We start from the raw sequence: 24,386 nt of genomic DNA, 5'->3' as shown, positions 1-24,386 counted from the left end.
CGCGCGATAAAAAAAAGAGTTGGCTGGCGCCAACCACTGCTACTTTGAATATGTTACTTTTATGGCGCATACCGCGCCGGTCCAGCGCCACAGAGACGTTAATTGCCCTCGCGCAAAACGCGCATGCCTACGGCACGTCTCTCTCGACACTCCACACGTGTGAGACCAACCACCCAGTCTCATCGTTATCAACGTTAAATTATTTCCGCCTAGTCGGAATCTAACCGCGACGCGACACATTTGGATTTTATCATGCCACATTAATATCGTATAAACATAGTAATGATAATGTAATCATTAATTGGTTAATAATTGTTCTCGCCAATCATCATTTTCATAAATCAATTAACAAGTCTCTTATATTTTTGTAAGACATTTTGCGCATTTTGCGCATTTTGCAAATTTCGCTAGAAAGTCATTTAACAAATGTGTCGACATTAGAAATACTAATACCCGTATTCATATAGTCCTTCCTTATTTTAAGGGCCGAGGAAACCTAACTTCCATGAAAGATTCTTTCAACATCCAAGACCTTCTTATTTCACAGATGGACCTCGAGTCTTCCTTCCTAAAATGAAGGAATATTTTATGGATTTTTATCAGCAGTGATTTTTAGCAGCACCGTTTTATAATATCCGCAACTCATTTCAAATGTATGCAAACTTTGTTGAATTTAATGATTAATTAAACAATAATTAATAATATTAATAATAATATATTATATATTTTAGATATACTATATATATATATATATATATATATATATATAACTAATAATAATTTATAAATATTAATTAATTAATAATTAATTTAATTTAATAATTTAATATTCGTCTATATTTTCGTTCTGAAATCCTTCGTCAAAATCATTTAAAAATTCATTGTCCATCATATAATAAATAGAAGGATTGAAAACTTTCAATTTGAATAACGCCAAAAATTGAAAAAAAAGTTGAATCTCTTCCTTAAGGAAGCTCGTAACCTTTCTTGAAATAAGGGGGTCAATAAGGTTCCTCGTTTGGTGAAGGAAGGTTTTTACGAAACGTGGAATGAGGAACGAGGAATCCTTATTCCTCAAGGAAGAACTATGAATTTACGGGTATAAAAGTATTGTGCAAAATTATAGATTATCAATGGAAAAGATTTGAATGTCGCGTACCTGGACGGTCGTTCAAAGAAACCGACATGACGTGAAAAACGTGAAAAACTTGAAAAATCAGGGATAATCTTTGTTCGTAAAGTATTTTTGCGATCGATCAAAATTCATTTCTCTGACTTTTTAAATAATCTGACATACTCTAAATTTTTTTATCCAATACGCGCGTGCACAATGTCCAATTAATTTTTTTACAACGTTAAAGAAGAATCAAAGTCCGCATATTTTCGTGATCGTATCACGGCGGACATTATGTTCGACGAGAATCGAATGAGAATCGATGTGACGGTTCAATCGACGAGTTCAAGGGTCATAATTCCGCATGGGTCGTCAGAGATAATTCTCTTCAAAGGTCGTTATTTCCTCGTGAAACGTAAACGAAAGACGCTGTTAATTGAGCCAAATTTCACCTTTCAACAGGGACAACAAGCTCCTATCAGACGGCGGTCTGATCTCACTACGACAATAATATTTGGCGTAATTAAATCTTTTCTGGGTTAATCTGTATCGTTCGCGAAAAACGCTACATCATTTATTATTATCATGTGAATCATCTGGTGCAAAAAATAAATTTGATGCGCGAGCTTTCTGTCGGAACAAATGGGAGAACGAACGATGGGATCGTAAAAAACAAAAAATGATTCACGTTTCGCGTATTATCGTTGTTGGTCACGGCGAAATCGCGGCGACAACCAGGCTTTTATCAAAAGTGTCACATTAACCTAATTGCACGATAAATATTTGCGCGTCCTTTTCGCCAATAACTATACTTATTTAGCTTGCGCGATATGCGATCGTAAAAACTCGATCGTCACGGCTCTGAGCACTCGGACAATGTCGAAAAGTAAAAGGAACGATCAAATAAATTTATATAAATGACATATAAAAGACTCCTTCTGCACCCCCTCCCCTTGCCCCCTCCCACCGCTGAGCACGTCGTATCAACCGCTATCTCTCTCTCTCTCTCTCTTTCTCGCTCGCTCGCCTCATCCGCCCATCTATTCTTATTCTCACTGCGTACGTGCTGTCCAATCATTACGTATGCTAATATTTACATTTAGATCGCACGGCTTAATCAAAGTGACGCCATGCGGTAATATAGCCGGCGCCATGGCGCTAAACTTGTGGCATCCGTCCTTATCTCCTTTCACTCCGCTTCTCTTTAACGATTACAACTCGAGTTCTCTCTCTCGAGAAAACGCGATCGGTCAATCTTGCCAGGCAAAACTCTTTTTTTTTCCCTTCCCCCCCCCCTTTTTTTTTTTTTTTTTTTTTTTTTATACGTTGTTTTGTCTCTTTCCTTTTGCCATTTCTTTCGACGCTAAACAAACCATTCACCTCCATCCTCTCTCTTTCTGCTTACATTATATTTCTAAATAAAGACACGGACAAGTTTTTCTATCGTCATTTATCGTTATCCCTGAAAATAAGTGAAAGAACATAGATATCGAATCGGTAATACCCGTATTCATAGTACTTCCTTGAGAAATAAGGATTTCTTCCTTATTCCTCATTCCACGTTTCGTAAACCTTCCTTCACCAAACGAGGAATCTTATTAGTTCCCTTATTTCAAGAAAGGTTACTTAAGGAAGAGATTCAACTTTCTTTATAGCGGATGATGCGCAAAATATAACCAAATATAACTTTAAAAGTTTGCTGTCATCTGTAGCTGTCACATTTCAATTTGTATCCTTTTATTTATTATATGATGGACAACGAATTTTTAAATGATTCCGACGAAGGATTATCAGAACGAAAATGTAGATTAATGTTTAGTTATTAAAATAAATTAATCATTAATTAATATTTATAAATTATTATTATTAATATATGTTATTAATATATAGTATATCTAATATATAATATATTATTATTAATTATTATTTAATTCAATCATTAAATTCCTAAAATGTTTGCATACATTTGAAATTAATTTAGCTAGCGGATACCATAAAACGATGCTGCGAGATTCATCTATCTGAAATATAGAATAGGCCTTCAAGGATATTCAAGGAATAATCCTTCATGGAGGTTTCCTCGGCCCTTAAAATAAGGAAGGACTACGAATACGGGTATATATACCATACGTAAGTGTGGTGAAAGCGGTGATGGCGATGAAAAAGATTATTCTTTTGAAATTCTTAAAATTTTAAATATCCGAAAAGATGCAACGCGTCAATTTGCGATTTCGTCAAAAGCAATTCACGTAGCGAACTAATAAATATAGTAGCGTATAAAAGCGATAGTATGGCAATAATGCAAAGCGAATATAAGATATCGTGACAATTGGCGTGACGTGGCTCATTAGCGTTGCTGACGCACGTAAAGCTTATCTGCTAACTTTATCAAAGTGCGAGATACGCTACTTTCACCGTATCGACATGGCGATGGCGCGGCCATCGATGGCTTGGGCCAAATTCTTCAAGAGCTCCTTCAACGGGCGCAATGCCGTTTATTTCTCTTTGCGGATACCTAATCTGTATCGCTGCTAGCTGCTATACTAGTCACAGTAGAATGCGGATGAAGTAAATCGCATAGTCGAGATAGATCGCCTAAGATCCCGCAGAGAGAGAGAGAGAGAGAGAGAGAGAGATTGCTTTCTCAATCGAGCGAAAAAGAATCAAACAAAATGTATTCATGATAAATTACGCGCGTTAATCTTACCCAGTTTATCGTCGAAAGCGCGCACGGAAATCGAAAATATACGAAGGAAAAGAGGAAAATATTCGACTGAAAATAAATAACGAGGCAAAAACTAAGATAACTCAGATATAAGTATTACACAACTTACTCAAGTCACCGGGACAGGATTTGCAACATCGACCCGGCAGTAAAACTGGTTCGTCGCACGTGAGTTTCGGACATTCGTTCTTTATATTGCGACATTGGACTCTCGCGATGATTCGTCGTTTCTTTTGCACCTGAAAACAACAACAAACAAACACCAGCCACCAGGTTATCAGTTAGGTTTGCCGAGCAATAATTATAATATACATATATTATACGTGTATGCGCTACACACTTTTGCTTCGTCCTCTCCGTCTCATCCATCAAGACGTTTTTATACTTATTGACTCTGACTTTATCCTTATTTTATTATACATATACTTTGCTCGCGTCTTGAATCGCTATGACGATGAAAAGGATGATGCTACGAGAAGAGAATGAAGGTAAGGAACAGGAAGAAGGTAAATTTGAAATATATTTATACATATATATATATATATATATATATATATATATATATATATATATATATGTATATCTCATCTCACACATTGCACTCTCGTAGGATGCTATATAGGATTTATTGCTGCTCTCTGAAATTCTGTAGCGCAAAGGATGGATAGGCGGCGCGTTCGACGAACCGCAACATTAAGTACTGCGATGGCTTTAAGTAAGGAGACATGACTTCTCGTAACGACGCGACGTGTGATTCACGCGACGCGTCTGCTTTTTCTACAACCAAGATCACGACCTATCAATAGCACTTGATGTACACGAAAGAGGGGGACTGTCATTCTTTCCAAGTCTAAAAATAGATGCCGCGCTCACGAACCCAACGTAACACGGCGCAGCGTCTCTCTCATTTTCTTCCATTTCTTTTTCATTTCCATTACATCTTTTCCATCAATTCCATCCGTAATACGTGATTTTTTTCAACAATCTTTTTTAATCCCATTTTTTTTTTTTTATAAAAATGAACGCGATACTATCGAAATATACGTTTTTGCAAAATTTAATTGAAAGCTCTTTCGAATCGACTTCACATTTTTTTTGCACATGTGTTTTGTATATATGTATATATTTTTCATTTGAAAAAATTCTCTTTTCATTATCGCATTATAGGAAAGACTGGACTCTTCGTATTCATCAGCATTCACCAATTATTGTACATTGTATTTACGCTCGCATATTTTTACGCCTTTATTTAGAGTAGGCATGTTGTATGAATAATGTTGTATCAATTTCTCTACATTTTTCCAATTAAACGATAGCAGCAAGTACGACATTTTTTTAACTATTTTATATAATAATTGCAAACTCGAATTAGACATATATTTATTATATCATGCTCTAAACATTTATTTTCATTTCATCCTAATAATCTTTATATTTGAATGTGTGTAAGTCGAGTTGTGTTATACGGAAATATTTCGTATATTAAAAGTCATACTACAATATATTTTATACTATTTCGCGTGACTCGAACTTTTGAAACTTTTTCATCAAATTTATTCTATTTATTCTATTTAATTTAATTTCGTGCGAGTGTTGAAGCTGACATGTTACTTTTATACGATACTCATTGTTAATCCAAGACATTTTATATACATATGCTGATTCTAAATAAATTTGAAAAATTTAGGATGATTCTTTGTTGAAAATTAAGAAATCTTTCATATACAAACACTTACTCCTATATCCCTCGCTGAGAAGTTACACCTCTCCAAAGGAGAAAATGAAAATTAGATTTTTATTATTGTTAGATTTTTTTTTTTTTCAAGACAAGTTAAAAAAATTAAGTTTGGTGGACATTTTCCATTAGTAAAAAAAGATACTTACTTTTTAATCCTTCCGTATCGTATATATGTCAATATGTCATCTAGCACTGGTGTTGTGAATGATAATTTTATTTTTTTACTTGAAAACTATTGATTTTGATGAAAAAAATAAAGCCAATAAAGAAATTAAGCTTCTTAATGCATACTTTTAGACAATCATATTCCGACCCGTTAAAAAGTTTCTAGTAAAAAAATGAATAAAAGTTGCTAGTTTTAGCCTTTTTTTTATTTGCTTAATTTTTTTCGTCAAATCAATAGTTTTCAAGTAAAAAAATAAAATAAATTATCATGCACAACACAGTGCTAAACGGCACATATTGGCATATATATATATATATATATATATATATATATATATATATATATATATATATATATAAACTAAATATATATATATATATATATATATATATATATATATTGTATATATGAAAATAAATAGCTTGAACTGAACTTATTGTGAGAATAGTGATTGATTATAAAATTTATCTGTATTTTGAAGAACGGAGAGGTATGCGTAATGTTTTTTTACAATAATGTAGATATTTTGATATATAATAAAAGTTGCAGCGTTGTTTGAAACAAATACAACGATGTATGATGAATGTAGTAAATATTTGACATATGCGAGATTTTCTGGCTTGAAATATCGCGGGCGACGTCTACCATTTCATTTTCGGCCCTGCGATATAGCCAACTTCTGACGTGCGGCGTTAGAGGTTGAGATGTATGTCATGTTGTCATTTAATCAGTGTACAGTCTCGGTGTACAAAAAATATAAATAGAAAGCTTATGAATCAATATAATTATGGGACATTTAATAAATTATACGACACATTGGCATAAATCAGACAAAAATTTTGAAAATCGCAGAATATTTTGTACATAAGCTTTACAAAAATTAAGACAAGACTCCAAACACTTTTCGGCGAGTATTATTTATAGATAAAGCGTCCTTTTTTAATATAAAAGGGATAAACGAACAAAATTGTCGATATTGGATTGTCGAAAAAATCCTTGTTGACTTTGTGAAATTCCTTCTTACAATTAGTATCAGTGGAAATGAAAATCCTCATTTTTCCTATACTTGCATATTAATGTTGTGTGTGTGTGTGTGTGTGTGTGTGTGTGTGTGTGTGTGTGTGTGTGTGTGTGTGTGTACATAATTATTATAAAAACGTTGAGTGTGTTTTAAAATAAAATGTTGTATCTAATATATTATATTAATTTTGTGTTGTTCTTTCGTTTAAAATTAATAAATAATAAGCTTTTTGTTTAATTTATTTAGTTTATTTAAAAATTAAACATAAAAAAAATTAAATTAATAAAAGTTACTAAATTATTATTTAAGTATTAGTTTATAAAGTTTGATGTGGTTTATGCCAATGTGTCGTATAATTTATTAAATGTCTCATAATTATATTGATTCATAAGCTTTCTATTTATATTTTTCGTACACTGAGTATCATGATTAAATGACAACATGACATACGTCAACCTCTAACACGCGAGTCAGAAGTTGGTCATGTCGCAGGGCCGAAAATGAAATGGTAGACGTCGCCCGCGATATTTCAAGCCAGAAAATCTCGCATATGTAAAATATTTACATTAAATATTTACATACATTGTTGTATTCGTTTCAAACGCTACAACTTTCATTATATATCAAAATATCAACATTATAAAAAAAAATTACGCATACCTCTCCGTTCTTCAATACAGATAAATTTTGTAATCAATCACTATACTCACAATAAAGTTCAGTTCAAGCCATTTAATTTTATATATATATATATATATATATATATATATATATATATATATATATATTTATTTATTACGGTCTATCTTTTTTAATTTAAAAGATAAAAAGAGGTGGCCACTTCTAGGTGGAAACGTTGTATATGAATATTGTATAATAACGTAACGATAAAAGAATATAATATCGTTATCATGATTATTTTTTGCGCGCATAGTATATGCATATGGTATATATTTACGTTTATATATAGTAACACATAGACGTTTATCTCGATAAAAATTTATCCTATCCGTAGTCATTTCTGTTTTATACGAGTTTAACACATGTTTTGATTCTCGTAATAACAAATCTTACTGTGACCTAAAGAAAAAAAATGATAAAAAAAAAAAAAAAAAAAAAAAAAAAAAAAACCCAATAGAGCGAAAAATTGTAACAATACGGTCAGAGTATATTGTTTTTTTGATAAAAAATTCCAAGACAGAGAAAAAAAGACTACGGGAAGCATTTTTTATTCGTATATTAAGTAAATTGCAGTGATACCGTACTGAAATTATTTATTAAATGTCATGTACATTCGCCAAACATTACGTGTGAGATAGGCAATATTTTAATACGTGTATAAATTGTGCGTGTAGCGAGTTGTGCATTGGACGCACATACATGTGTAATTTTACGTACCGGTATGCACTCGCACTTGATGCAATACATGATTCCAAAAGGCGGTCCTAAATCCGCAAACCATATTGAGCCTAGTTCGCGGATCTGTTTGCCAAAAGTGCATTCTGAAACAAAAAGGAAAAAAATGATTAATCATTAAAATATTATTATCGTTAATAATATTGCAAATATAAAATGTAAAAATGTAAAAATGTAAATGTCGCTCTATATGTGATGTATAATCTATCGATTAATATATATATATATATATATATAATATACAATAATATAATAATATGTACTATAAAGATTTCGCGCTTAAGAATGCATTATTAAAAGAAGAAAAATATGTGTATATTCCAGGTAGAAATATGCTTCGCTTACACTTCCGCTGCCATCATTGACGAATAAGACGCAATTTGACGGTGAGTATAACGTAATACGTTCGGTATGTGCCGTACGCATATTCATTCGCGTTTGTCAATAATATGCGTCGCGCATACTTTCAATCATCGTTGAATGAAACTTGGTCAATGATGCAATTTTATTCTAAATGTAAAACTTTAGCTATTGTTTACAAACACCGCACAACTGACTAATAATCGATGCGCCATCAGGTTGCGCGTACAGTGACAGGAATCTCTTGTCCGTTCCGCGCTGAATAACGATTGAAATGTTTGTTTGTACGTTGCACGTGCGAATTTTTATAAACTATACACGAGATGTAAATTAAACAAAAAAATATATATACATGTATATATCGGATCGAAATTTCTCAAACTGATAGTAATTTTAGATACACGCAATAATACGCATCTATTATTAAACTAATAGTAATATACATATCGTCGCGGCTTTTAAATAATATAACTTCTTATTGCTTTAGATTTATCTTCTTCCGTTAAAAAGGAAAAGTAAAAGCAATTGAAAGCGATGAAGAGTCTCATTTACACTTACACTTACACTTACACCGCAGTCTTTTCCTTTCGCGACGTATAAAATACAAACCTGAAAGCACTGTGAAAATAACGTAATAGAAATTGTTTTCGTCATGAATGTGTATTATGTATGCCCGCATGGTTCAGCGTTTTTATTTTTATCGAGTGACTATAGCACGCTGCTGCTCTTCTTAATTCATAGCTTAATTCATGGTCAATCTAAAGATTAATGCCTCAACATCTATTAAAAGAGTCCTATATTAAAATTGCTTCTAAAAGAGCACTCTTATACGAGTCTTATTATACATTTTACTCGTTATTTTAACTGGTGAGTGAATGTTTACATATAAATATGTAGATATGCCTATATACATATACATTATATGTGTATGGAAAAGAGAATAAGACGTACTTAAAAAAAAAAAAAAAAAAAAAAAGATATTTATAGCTTTCCCAATCTAATAAGTTCTACCAATGCTGATTAAGAGTTATTATAGAAAGAGAGAGAGAGAGAGAGAGAGAGAGAGAGAGAGAGAGGGAGGGAGGGAGGGAGGGAGAGAGAGAGAGAGAGAGAGAGAGGAAAGGAAGGGAAGAAAGAACTTGGTCATGTACGAGTTAAAGAAAGTAAAATGCCAGAAAAATTCCATTTTGCACGAGGTCATTGTACTGCGCACTGCATTAAATCAATCTAACAATAAGCGCAAATCGCAGCTTCAAGTAACTAGGAATCAAAGAGAGAGAGAGAGAGAGAGAGAGAGAGTCACGATATCAAGCTATTAGATCGAAAATATGCGAGTCACGCTGTACAGAACGGCGTAAAGTAAAGCGTATTAATTTTCTTCCTTTCCCTCTCCCTCTCCCTCTCTTCCTCACCCTTTCTCTCTTACGTACGATAACAATAATTTCGTTCCCCCTCGACTTTTTCACACATGCAACGCGACATTATAACCTCCGCACATATAAATATAAATAAAGAAATAAAAAATTTATTTTCTTTAGCCCGTCATACATATGTACGTACAAATTTACCATGTCTATGTTCGCGAAAAATATTATTATTATTATCATGAAACAGATTATTTCAATTTTCTATTAGTCGAATAATCGCAATTAATGACAAGTTTTTAAGAATTAAGAATAAAGCTCCAATTTATTTTTAGTATTATATATATTTATATTCGCAATCATAGATACATAAATATACAGGGTGTCCTCAATTTAAATGGCAAAATTTTTGGGAGCGTATAGGGGACCGAAAAAGTAATTTTAAGACAAAAAAAAAAGTCCTTTAGAGATTTGCTCGTTTTTGCTCCATTTTCATGAAAATCACAAAAAAAGAAACAAAACAAGTTTTCGTTTTTTTACTTACTTATTTACATTTTATTCACGTTATCATCTGTTTAATGCAGATATTGTTCAAAAGCATTATATCCAGCACTGATCGCATTAATTGCAGGTAGACATTGTTTTGGTGATATTTGGTACAAACAAGAATGCAAACAATCAAAAGAATGCAAAGGACAATATCAAGTGTTTACATATGTGAGGAAACTTGAAGTAGAAAGTTTATTCGGTGCCAATCAATTCAAGAGAGCAACTGACAATGAGAGATTGATTTTTTGCGATTTTCGCCAAAATGGAGCAAATACGAGCGAATCTCTTAAAGGACTTTTTTATCTTCGTGTTAATTTTTCGGTCCCCTACGGAGACACCCTGCATACCCTGCGCACAGAAATTCCAAGACAATATTAGTAAGGAAAGACAAAGCATTGGATGCTTTCCTCTTTTTTTCCTTGTGCAGTTGACAAAAAGAAAAACAGAAGATGAGAAAAAATAATTGTCTCACATTCTCATCCTTTTGCATCTATATTGTCCCAGGTGTTTGTCGTTATGTGACAAAGAGAGAAAGCATTCCATTATGCATTCCTGTGTTTTTTACTTTTATCGTCACGTGTCGCATAAGAATGTCCAGTCTATTTTAATACAAGTTTACAATTTATTCGCTCGCATTCATCCCCACTTGCCAACGGACGGAATTTTTTTCATAATTTTTTTTACATATGTGTATATTCCATTGTATACATTACTATATAACATCTATCCTAAAGAAACATGGTTGGGTATTATTTCCAATTGCATAACATGAAGCCTAACCGAATATTTAAATGTATAATAATTAAACGATTATTATTATATTATTCACAGTACGAATATACACCTAAAAAAATACGTTCCCATTACTTGCAATTATAATCCGTAAATAGCTTTCAAACAATATTTGATAATAATTAAGATTCGTCAACCGTGATTATTTTGGCATTTGAGCAAATTTGTACCATGTCAAATGAAATAAAAAAAACGAGATGATTAATATTTAACGGACGCGTTTAAAAAACGTCGATTTTGCTGATTGAAAAAACATTCGCGAGCACTCATCTACATTTTCATTGTGATGCCACGAGCCACGAGTAACGTACATCTTCGCTCATGATAATATAGAGTGAATCACAGAAACCTGACCATTTTCGAAATGAAATAAATAAATAAAATATAACTTAAATTTTGTTATTTTATTTCTTGTCAGATAACAATAGGGCATAGAATTCCATTTGAGTACGTAATTTTTTTCCTGAATATTAAAAAACTTGGAGCCAATGTGTAAGAAAAAATTACAACTATATGCAGACAACAGTGATGCGAGAACCTGTTGATGTTGGATAAATGCGGAGAACGTTTGAGGAAAAAAAATTTTTTTTTTCTTTAATTTAAGAAAATGAATAAGATCAAGTAACATACTCAAATGGCATTCTATATTCTATTGTTATCTAACAAGAAATAAATATTTAACTTATATTTTATTTATTTTATTTTAAAAATCATCAGGTTTCCGTGACTCACCTTATATAAATATAAATAATACGAGCGTGAAAAAAAGAGCATGTACCGGAATGTACTAAACCATAATCACAAAGCGGTTAGCGAATGGTAAACATATGCTACCTTTCGTTTTTCGCTTTTCCGCTCTCACATTCTCTCTCTCTCTCTCTCTCTCTCTCTCTCTCTCTCTCTCTCTCTCTCTCTCTCTCTCTCTCTCTCTCTCTCTCTCTTATATTGGATAGATTTACGAACGTGACGTCTATCCGTTAATTCTCGCTGTTTCTTCCTTACTCTCGTTCTTTCTTTTCGACATCTATCCTTTCGTCTCGTCTCGAGTTTCACATCACCTTTAGCATCCCGTTCGCTCTCGTGTCTCATGGTAACATTGTGCGATGCGAAACACATACATAAGACGATTATCTTATCGCACCATAATGAAGAGAAATGAAAAGACAAAACTGACAAAAACAAAAAGTAGCGGTTTCTTTGTTATTAAATTAAAAAATTAAACTTTAGAAATTATAAAGCCGATTTTTTATTCCAAGATGATTTAAGTTTTCTTTTTTTTATTAAAATCTAATTAAAAAATTACGAGCTCTGTCTCTTTGAAAAAATTACTTGATTTCTATAGATTAAAAACATATATCTCTCTCTCTCTCTCTCTCTCTCTCTCTCTCTCTCTCTCTAAATTTCCTTTAAAGATATTAAATGTATATGTCAATTTTACGTAATGATCGTCTATAATTATGAAGCATCTTCATTGATGTACATATAATACATAGATCAAGAGAGAACATTACCTTTGTAAGGCATCACGGCGATATCACAGCTTCAAATCATGTTCGAATACCATTTTCTCGAGCGATGCCGCCCGTTTTGTCTCACTTTATTTCATTTCGCCTCGCCTCGCCTCGCCTCGCCTCGCCTCGCCTCGCCTCGCCTCTCTCTCTCTCTCTCTCTCTCTCTCTCTCTCTCTCTCTCTCTCTCTTTTCGCCATGTCACACCATGCCATGCCATGCCATGCCATGCCATGCCATGCCACGCTACGTTACGTTACGCCACACCTCGCTGCGTCACGCTGTGCCGACTCTCGAGACATTTTAGCGTCTTCGCTAAAAGCGGATAGACACGTAGGCGATGCGCGCGATGTCGTCCGATTATTTATGTATGCGTGAACTGCGTAGCGTCGCGCGCTGATACCTGATGGCGCGTAGATTTACGTGAGCCGAAAGTACGAGAACCCATTATACGGTATATGTACATTTTCTTTTTTCATTTTATTTTCTTTTTTTTTTTTTTTTCAAATTTGTGTTACTAAATATCAAGTTATTTCACTTTCATCTAATTTCGCTCAAATCAGTTATTATTCCACAAACAGATAAACCAGTAACGAATACAGGATTTTTTTTTTTTTTTTTTTTTTTATATATTTACTCTGTTATAATTTATTTTTTTAAGCATTACATACATATGCACATGCGCGCGTACGACGAGAAAATTCACACGGTAAAATTACAATACATATGCGTCGATTTATGTCAAAGTATGTATTATCTGATAGAGATTTCAATTTTTAAAAGCTACGTCTCCACGTATCCTTAATCTGTAAATTCTATATCCTTATAAGCGAATTATTTTATTATCATTTGATTTCTGTACAAACGATTTTTTTTTCAAATAAAATTTTATTTTTTAGTAATATTATTCTTCCTCATGTTGTATGTTTTTCTCTTATTTCCATAAGTATTAAAAAAAAAAAAAAAAAAAAAACAAAGTATTATTTTATATAACCAGATACATAAAGAGAATATGTATTTTTATATTTTTTAATAAAAAGAATCGAAAAAAGTATACTCTTTTCTTTTTTCACGTATCCCAGTTACATCAAATGATGCACGATATACAGGGTGTCCTGGTAAAGGTGGGCAATCCTCTCGTGGGGATGTAGAGCAGGTAAAAATAACCCCATAAGCTCTTATAGATTTTTTTTTCTAAAATGTTTTTCCACCGAGATATTTGTCTCTAAAGTCTTTTAACAAAACTTTAAAGCCAGTGGGCTTTTTTATTTTTAAATTATGTTTTTAAATTCTTCTCACATGTTTTTCTAAGAAAAAGGTATTCTCGTTTCATGTATAGTTAAAGCTGTTTTTAAGAAAAACGCAAAAATTAAATAAAAATTGAATAACGATTTTCAAAATAATAAAAAATTACATATTACAAATGAATTACAAAAAAATTACAAATGAAATGAAATAAAATTAGAAATGATCCTGGGATATTATGGCGGGTGCAACAGCAATCATCAATTCGTCGTGCACGGGAATGCGTTAAAGTCGGTGAAAGTAATTTCAAACATTTTTTGTAAATTTGGCTAAAATTCGTTTTCTTTTAAATAATTTTAACACAATGTAATTTTATATCATTTTAAAAATCAATCATCATTATTCAATTATTACGACTAAAAATTTACTTTTATCGATCAAATGCGTTTTTTTCTTGAAAACTGTTAATTTCGTTAACAGTTTTAACGAAATGAAACAAGAATACCTTTTTCTTCGAGAAAAATGTGAAGAATCTAAAAAGATAATTAAAAAATAAAAAAACCCACCGGCTTTAAAATTTTGTAAGTTAAATGACTTACAAGTGATTCGATTCTGGTTCTCCGAGGTGATGTAAAAAAATCTGTCACACTATTTTAAATATCTTCACTTAATAATAATAAAAAAAAAAAAAAAAAAAAAAAAAAAAAAAAAAAGATTCTTATATATTATTAAGATTTACAAAGTGATAGATATAAAAGTTATTTAAGAAAAATGATTTTCAAATTGAAACTTTAGAGACAGATATCTCGCGGTAGAAATGCATTTTAGGAAAAAATTTTATAGGAACTTGTAGGGTTATTTTTGCCTGCTCTCTACATGCCCACGAGATATTGTCCCCACCTTTACCAGAACACTCTGTACACACACACACATACACACACACATTTTCTATATATATATATATATATACATATATAGGGAATGTGTGTGTGCGCGTGTGTGTAGAGTTTATTTATTTATTTATATATATATATATATATATATATATATATATATATATATATATATATATATATGTCGGTACACTTGGGTGATATCACAGCACGGCTCAGATATGCCGACCGCCGACCTTGCGCCTGCGACTTGAATCAGTGCACGCGTAATGCGATGCATTCACGTTCGCCAGGCCTTTCGGCCGATCCCTTCGTCACCGTCGCGTCGGTCGCGCCTCGCGCAACGACCGCGCTGATAAACGACGAGGGCGGCGACGGTGACGGCGCGGCGCGGCGCGGCGCGGCGCGGCGCGGCGCGGCGCGGCGGCAGTGATGACGGCAACCGCAAATCTACCATGTATATGTACGAATACGTGTACGTATGTACGCGCCTGCAATATGTAAATATGCCGTAGACAAAATATCAGATTAAGCCTATACATACATACATACATACAATACGGTATCGGTTCTTTTTCTCGCGCAAAGGAATTTCAATTAATCGCATAAGAAAAACATTTTCTTTCTCAACCTAAAAAGAGAAATATTTATATATTCTATATTTTATCATAGAATTGACAACTACGTACAAAGTACAAATACATAACGAAAATACATTGGCCCGTATTCCAAGAGTTTACATTTATCGCTAAATGTGCCTCTAAAAGTGTTTTTATACATGTGTTTGTATACATTTTGAGGCACATTTAACGATAAATGTGAGCTCGGAATACGGTCCATTGTATTCATCACAGAATCATTGCAGCGGTGAAATAATAAGAGTTGGACCGATGACGTATCTACTTTTCCTTCCACTGACTCTTTGAATAAATAATAAATAATACATTTTGCGCTTCGATCCGAGACAGATCAGTTTGATTCAATTTATCGAAGCGACGATCGATTGTTACTGACAATGAGAAGAAAAACATTTTTGTCAGTTTCGCTCAAGGATATCAAATTAATATTAAATTGTTCTTTTTTTTTTTTCTAGTGTAAATGCACGCGCGTGTGGGCGTTTTGTTTTTATTTTCAAACGTTGTCTAGATTTTTTATTTAACCAAGTTTGAAAACGTCGGCACTCATTTACTTAGAATTTTCTGAGCAAGTCTATATATAATATTTACACGACCGTGATATGTATACTCTTGCGGTAGATGATAGATAACGAATGATCAATCGACTGCTGTTTGTTGGCCAAGTACGTATGTATCCGACAGATTTTGACTTTATGTCGCACAGTAATGGCCGTGGTATTGGCGTATATTAATGCAAATATATACCTAAATTCAACAATTTTGCAGTATTTCTACTTGCAAGACTTGTACATTGGTATCATTTCGAAAAGTCACCTCACATTGACTTTCGATTCATTAAATTAATTTGTTGTCGCTGTACGACTGATAAAAGTGAAACGTTACTCTAAAATAATTAAAAATAAAGAGAAAATTTTATCTTCTCAGCAAAAATTCAGCAAAATGTTTCGAGTGAATTAAATGATTACTTGGACAAAAATGTTGCTACGTATATGTACGGTACACGCATTAGAGCGGCGTCAGAACAACATTTTCAAACACGTTGTCTAAATTAAATTCATTTGTGAGAAATCTTAAATAGCGTATTTATTATAATACGATAGCATTTAATAAGTTGGGATGGCTCGTAAAAAATGTAAAATTAGGACCTGTCGTCCCGTACGAGATATTTGCGTGAAAAAAGAAGAAGAAGCGATCCATTTAATGTGCGATGTGCGATGTGCGATGTGCGTGTGTCGTTTCCATAATAAAAATAAAATCAACGAATTTGCGATACGATGCGATACGAAGCGATATGAAGCGGTACGATATGATAGTGCGATACGAATGATATGACGAAAGCGAGAAATTTTCGAGTCTGGTCTAGTACATGTAACGGTGTAGGTAGGAATAAGGCATATAAAGTGACATTAACAGTACCGATTAGATTTAGAATAATTAGATTTAATCTTACCTTCCCGCGCGCAAGGATCAATAAAATTCATAAAAGTTTGTAAAAAAGAATAATGTCGAAATCTTTTTTTCTCCATTAATGCTATGCCATGGTTATTATTAATTGTATTTTGTATTTGCTAACATTTTTTCATTCAAAATTATGACATAACTGAAACGACGTAACAATTAATATACTTTACTGGCAGATTCGAAATTTATTAAAACTAGACGCGCTCAGATGCCTGCCTGGCAGCGCGAAAGTAAAGCCTCGACTAAATTGATCATTTTCGCGCAACATCAATAACGGCCTTGCGATTTTCATTGCTTCGCATAATCTGTGTACTGTGTTTTTCGCTATTAATAATAAACTACAATATATATCTAGAAGAAATGACAACTTTTATTATTCTACGTTGAAAAAAAAAAAGAAATGATGGAATCGCAGTAGAGAAATAGCTAGAGAGAAAAAGGGAGAGAGAAAAAAAAAAAAAAAAAAAAAAAAGAGTTTGCGATAAAGAAAGATGTTGAAACGAAAAAGAAATCTCGCGATTACGTATGTGCAAAAATGACAAATACATGTTGAAAAAATTTTATCCATAAATATATCGAAGAATTTTATTTGGTTACGGTTAGTATTATTGCTTGATAGTGTACGTACTGGAGGAGAAAAAAAAAAAAAAAAAAAAAACTTTTTATCAGATTCATTAAATCCAAAAGCTCTCCCTTTCTTCTCTCTTATCATCTCTTTCCTCTGTACTCTACATCTATCTTTTTATAATCCTGTTATCCTTTGGTAGGAATATACGGGAATAAAAAGATGTGTCGTTGATGAACATTATATTACATTTTATCTTTTTCTTCCTTGTAGACGTAAATTCTGCTTCAAAGTTTCGTGGATCCGCGACGTAACGTTGCGTTACGTCATCTATAGTCGTTGGTAAAAATCTTTGTCCTCGACTAACCGATTAATCCTCCCCGAATCAAGAAGAAGAAACAGACTAAAGCGCTACCATATATGTAGACTCGTGCAGATACGCGACATGTTTCTTTAATTGTCCCGACACACGTCACACACATTCACAAATGTTTCAACTTCTTTCTATAATATATGTGATAAATCATAACATTTATCCTCATCACTATTGATCAACAAGATATTATACGATCGTAAAAGGCTGCAAAGATTTGCTAGGAGAAAATGTATGAAATACAAACCGCACCCATGTCATCCCATGCCGAGGATAATGGCAGGCAACCTATCTTGCGCATCCTGCCGTGCCTTGTCCGGTCTATCGAGTCAACGCAAATCGTTCGGCTGATAAAAGGCAATACCTTGAGAAATTGGTAAATTCCCTATTAGAAGGAAAAGGGCAATATTTCGGAAAAAAAAAAAAAAAAAAAAAAAAAAAAAAAAAAAGTGTTGGTATTTACTCTGGCTGCAGGCACGCGTAGAGCTAAAGCGCTTATTTTCAACTACCATGCTCTTAGCCAGATTTCGCGCGTATACCCGCGACAATAAAATAGGAGGCAGAAGGAACGAGTTCACAGAAAATGAAGGAGGAGAGAAACGAAGAAGCCGTTCGTCGCGGAGGTGGTGGTAAGTCGTTTTGTGTCTGCAGCTTGTCTAAATATATACGATCCTCTCTTCGGCGCGATGCTTTCTCGGAGAAACAGGAGAGACGCGAACGGCCCTGGTCTCGTGATTTTAGAGAAAACCCTCTGCATCTCGCGAATCTCGCGAATCTCGCGAAATTGCACAAAGTCGAAAAATCATGCGGACCATCGATTTCATTGAAAAATAGCCAAGTGGCCGAGATTAAATCGCCGATTTGTCTCTTTTTCCATCGTGGGGTCTTGAGATTATATATAATTTGTCATATCAGCTTTTACAAAATATACAAAAACGCGCAAATATTTGATCGAAAAGAATTTTTCCCTCTCACGGAATCATACAATTTACACACACATGCGCGCGCGCGCCCACGAAGAGAGAGAGAGAGAGAGAGAGAGAGAGAGAGAGAGAGAGCTGTTTGTAATATGCATTTGCCAACAGATAATACATACAATTGAACACAAGAGAATGTACGTTTTTACATATTGGCATAATTAATGCTGAAACACAACAATGTTTTTAACGTCTCACCTTCTTTCTTTCTTTCTATTTGATCTTCTATTTCTCTCCTGTTCTCTCATCATAGATCGCGTAAAAAATCTGTAAATCTGTTAATCTGTAAATCTGTAAAATCTGTTAAATAAAATGACGCAGAAAATTACACCGAAAGATGAACATTCTAAATTCGCGTCTAACGTGTTGTACGCAGTGTTTAACCGCCACCGTTTAACTACATGAAAAAGGCGGATAAATTGGCTTATAAACTAAACTTCTTTAATATACAACGGCCGCGTTGTCTTCATGGCTGCAGCCAATTAGCCGCGAATCTCGTTCGTACAGAGAGAATCGAGCGACGCGCTCGCGAGAGAAAAGGGCTCGATTGCCTTGCCTTGCCTTGCCTTGCCTTGCCTTGCCTTGCCTTGCCTTGCCTTGCCTTGCCTTGCCGTCACGTGAATAAGGTCCATTTATGTAAAACTTTCCTCGTGACGTGTTATTTTTTTAAACTCGTGTTCAGGAATCTACCACCATATGAAATTGGGTCGGGTCGGGTCGGATCGGATCGGATCGGATCGGATCGAATCGATCCGAACACACGCATGAGACGCACAGAGTGGGCCTTTAGCTAAATCTTGAGCAGCCAAAATATCTCTATTTATTATTAAATAGGTCGGTAGAAAGTAAAATAAAATTACTGGATCAAGTACTGGCCTACGGAAAAAAAGCAAAAAAAAAAAAAAAAAAAAAAAAAGAAAAAAAGTACGACATCGCACCTGGGTGGCACTAGAGCGTGGCAACTCAAAGTTGTGGGGAACCGTCAACTCCCCATTTACTATTACAACCGATAAAGGCAAAGCTATATAGATATATCTCTTACTGAAACAACATGTCTTTATGTTGTCTTGAAAATAAATGAAATAAATACTGACGTAAAAACGAAACGTAATATGCTCAACATTGAGCAGCCAAAATATCTCTATTTATTATTACTCTGTCAGTATAGAAAGTAGAAGAAAATTATATAATATATACCCTCCCTAATCGGTCATGTTAAAATTAACGTACGTAAATATTTACTTGTGTATAGAGACAAAGTAAATTTAAATTACAGAAACACATTGTTTGCGAGAGTGTTGCTGTAATGTATGTAGGTATATGTATAGAGTATGCAAATATTAATCCAAGGAACAGAAATGTAAAAGTTCTTTTTCTACAAACATGATTGCCCGTCCATCTTGACGCATCAAATGGCTTTCATTCACGAATAGATCGGACGCGATAATGTATCATGTATCGTATAAAAAAGTGTATTTGGTTTTGTCCGTTTTCTTCGCGATCGAAAATCACGTACATGTATGTACAATTTATCACCATTTGCTAAAAATCAAAATTACATTATCGGTATAAATCTTAATATATCTATTAAGATAAAAATCTATTAAGTATATTCATTAATTAATTAATCTGATATTGCGTGATACTGCGTCAGTCAATGGTTAGTTAAAATGCGATAATCATTGAAATTAGTTAATTGAGTAAATTGACAATCCCTAATTGTGAAAAGTAATTACGTGTCCTAATCAATATCGTAGATCCATAATCAATGGCATTTACCAGAAATAATTTCAATATACGCACACAGAGTGCCGTTATCCTTATTTCAATCAGGAATCACATGAATGGGTAATGCACGTGTACGTTACAAGTTGTAATAAACAACAGCTATTAAACAACTTTCGAAAAAGTCGATAGTTTTTTATTGTTATTTCTTGAAATACGATGGCGACAAACAAGTGTATTAGGAGATGTTAAACGCGATCATTCTCTCTACAATTTCAACAATTAAAAATTATCAATCCGTGCAATCAATTAATTTCAATAATGAGCACGTATTGCGTCTTAACTAGTCATTATAAGAACCATGCTCATTTTATATGTAAAAGCCGAAATCGAAAAAAAAAAAATTGGCTGAAATTAATTAGATGGTGCTGATAAAAAATCTCCGGCAAGGAGTCCAAAACTCAAAATTATAAAAAATACAATGGTTTATAAAGCGAGTGTTATTGGAGTTTAAAAAAAATACCTATGTATATCAAGTTAATATATAAATTTTTGAAAATATGATACATGTATAAAGTGCGGGTATGTGTATGCGTATGTATATTATATGTACTTTATATAATATCTCGCAAAGTATAAAAGGGGAAGAAGGGGTAAAGTCGATGCCATTTTTAAATCTATGTCATTAATTCTAATAGTGAGAGAGTGCTAAAAGTCATTAAAAAATTGTATGTATTTTAATATTTCAATTAAACGCATGTAGATAATTGCGTAATGCGTAATCGATAAATTAAACTTAACGCTTGTACATACATACGTACATACATCAATGATGTGTAGATTTGATATTGGATTGAAAATCATCATCAGCATGAATCGGCGAATACTTGAATATTGAATTTCGCAAGTATCAATGTTTAATTTTAATTTGTATATGTGAATATATTTATTCACTCGCGCGTTATAACAACAGATGGAAAGATTATCTTATAAATATTAAACGTAAGCGTGTAAGTATACACTAGTATTTGTTAGTAACGGAGATGGTATTATGTGAATTTGGCTATGCGATTTTCTAGTGTTTGCGTAACCATTGGACTTTTGTCTTCTCCCCTCGCGATATAAAATAAAGTGTGCGTCATTTACATACAAGGTGACTAAAACGTCTGGAACCGATGAAATATAGGTCGAAAATAAGGTATTTGAGGAAAAAGTGTTTCAAACGAAAGGCACGAGGTTTGAAAAAGATGCATTTGACCATAGGTGATATCAAGTCTTAAATTTTTTCAACTAGACATCACCTATAGTCAAACTCATACCCTGCCATCGAATGCGAATCTTTATAAGCCTTGTAACTTTTACTATTTTCACTTGTATGAAATTTATATATTTTTCTCTCAAATACCTTGTTTTTCGAGATACTTTACCGATTCCAGATTTTTTTCCTCACCCTGTGTATAGGACGTGCGGTTAATATCAAGAACTCAAAAACTATGCTATGTAAAACGCGCGATCGACGTGCGATTCTAGTGCGCGCATCATCATAATTAACCATGTTTTTGCAAGTGCCGTGAAGCAGTAGCAAACAACATCCCTGCAAGAAAAGAAGGAAGAGACCCGAGGAGACATTGAGCAAAAACGCAACTATCAGATAAATAATTTATAATATATATGTACATACATATATTTGTCACGTTATCATTATTATTAATTATTTGTAAAATTAATTAATCACTCGTCTTTGCGATACTGTTCCACATTGTTAATTTATTATTCTAATCCCGAATTTATGATTCGCAAAGTTTGTGTAAAAAAATAATCAAAACCGTCACGTTGATCTCGAATTATTAATTGCATTAATATATTGTTTATAATCTTGTCGACTATTTTCCATTATTTTTAACATTTATTTTGCAAACAATAAATTCGAAATTAGGATATTTAGTATTTAGATGACACGTTATTCGAGAAGTGATTTGACATCAAATTGATATTGGCTCAATTGCTTAGTTTTGGCTACTATCTTGTTGTTACATATATCAGAGTTGTACTATTCTATATATCAACAAAAATTTAATATTTCTTAAATCTATCTGCAATATCTTTGAGTAATTACATGGAAATTGATTCTGCGGTATTTGTTTTTTGTTCATGACTCATCGCTGATAAGCATTTTTCTTCGGTTACTTAAATCTTCTCAGTTAGTTAAGTATCTGCTTTTCTCTCTCTCTCTCTCTCTCTCTCTCTCTCTCTCTCTCTCTCTCTCTCTCTCTCTCTCTCTCTCTCTCTCTCTCTCTCTCTCTCTCTCTCTCTTTTTGTTGATTAAAACACTACATAACAAACAGTCCATAAATAATATTAAACGTCACGATAAAATAAAAGTAAAAAAAATTATTGTTTTATAATCGTGGAATATTTACAGATTAATAATTGGCCATTTATTTTAAATGGAGCTTTTTTTACACATTCAACTTATGCCGTACGTCTATTGTCTACAAAATATTATCTACAAAGTAAAAAAATATTTGTCGCCTAAAATGAAATTTGATTACCATCTTATACAATACATAATATATATTTATATATGATGCAATTTTTTCAGGTTACTAAAAACTATATATATAAAGCTTTGCTGTTTTATTCTCATAGAGATGCATATATGAATATATAAACAAACTGACCAATGTTTACAATTTCAATAACGTATATTGAGTTAATAAAAAGAGAAGAGAAAGAGAAAGAGAGAGAGAGAGAGAGAGAGAGAGAGAGAGAGAGAGAGAGAGAGGGAGAGGGAGAGGTGGAGACGCCATGCGCGTGCGGTAGTCGCGGGTAAAGTTGAAATAGACGACAAATGGAAAGAAATATCAAATATATAAATAAAGGAAAATTGTGAAAGAAAAAAAAGAGCAATCACACGAGCAAACCAGTAAGTATTACTAGATTCATAAAAAAGAGAAATGAGTCGCTTGAATCCTTTTCCTTCCGTTCGTATGTCGCAAACCTCCCTCTGCCGTCTCTTACCTTTCTTCCTCCTTCTTTCCACCCTCTTTCCCTCGCTCTTCTTTTCTTATTCCCCTCCCATTCTCCCTCTTTTCTCCCTTCCTCTTTTATTTCTATTCCACCTTCCTTTCCTTTACTTCTTTCTCTTCTCTGCCTCCCTCCCTTCCTCCCACCCTCCATCCTCCTCTTTTTCTCCCTTCTCCATTTTCTTACATGCTCTTCTTCGTCTCCTCCTTTCCCCTTTGCTATTCCTTCTTCTTTTCCCTTTCCCTTTCCTTTTCTCTCTTTTTCTCTCTTCGTTTCCTCTCTCTTTCCATAAATTTACAAAGATATTTAAATTACAAACAAAAAAAAAAAAAAAAAAAAAAAAACTACATATTTTATTAAATAAAATTCGATATATAAAAACCCTTTTAACTTCCAACACACATACAATGTTGCGTTTCGAGAAATTTATCAAAAAGGTATATATGTGAAATGTATGATAAAATATCGACAGCGGTGTGCAAGTAAACTTGCAGTTTGAAAACAATTTGTAAGGGGCAAAATAATGAGAAACCGAAATAAGATTGTCTTGCATCGATTATTTCGCAAAATTAGGAAAAGTCAATAGGCGATATTACATATGTGCAAACGCGCGGAAATAGACATGCGGAAAAAAGATTATGTTTTATTATTAGTGACAGCAGCAGCCTGCGCACAGTAGCAAGCGGCATGAAAAATGATGGAAAAACAGTTGACGGGACAAAAGTACAG

The 24,386-nt window shown here is 33.2% G+C and overlaps 1 protein-coding gene across 6 annotated transcripts in view; it reads right to left on the bottom strand.

Annotated features, from left to right (window-relative positions):
* Positions 1–24,386, bottom strand: part of Sog (chordin short gastrulation) — a 37,234-nt gene that overhangs the window by 9,934 nt on the left and 2,914 nt on the right. For 4 of the 6 annotated variants that reach the window (XM_072895324.1, XM_072895325.1, XM_072895326.1 and 1 more), the window contains exons 3-4: positions 8,163–8,266; positions 3,949–4,078 (exon numbers count right to left, since the gene is read on the bottom strand). In XM_072895324.1, the coding sequence (XP_072751425.1) occupies positions 3,949–4,078; positions 8,163–8,266 (234 nt within the window). Of the gene's footprint in view, positions 1–3,948; positions 4,079–8,162; positions 8,267–12,756; positions 12,866–18,180; positions 18,280–24,386 lie in introns of those variants that run through there. The other 2 variants (XM_072895327.1, XM_072895328.1) reach the window with 2 other exon arrangements.

Source organism: Anoplolepis gracilipes, chromosome 7 (assembly GCF_047496725.1).
Source record: "Anoplolepis gracilipes chromosome 7, ASM4749672v1, whole genome shotgun sequence".
NCBI lineage: Eukaryota > Metazoa > Arthropoda > Insecta > Hymenoptera > Formicidae > Anoplolepis > Anoplolepis gracilipes.
Note: the sequence above shows the minus strand (reverse complement) of the source record. Positions and strands in the feature narration are given on the sequence as shown.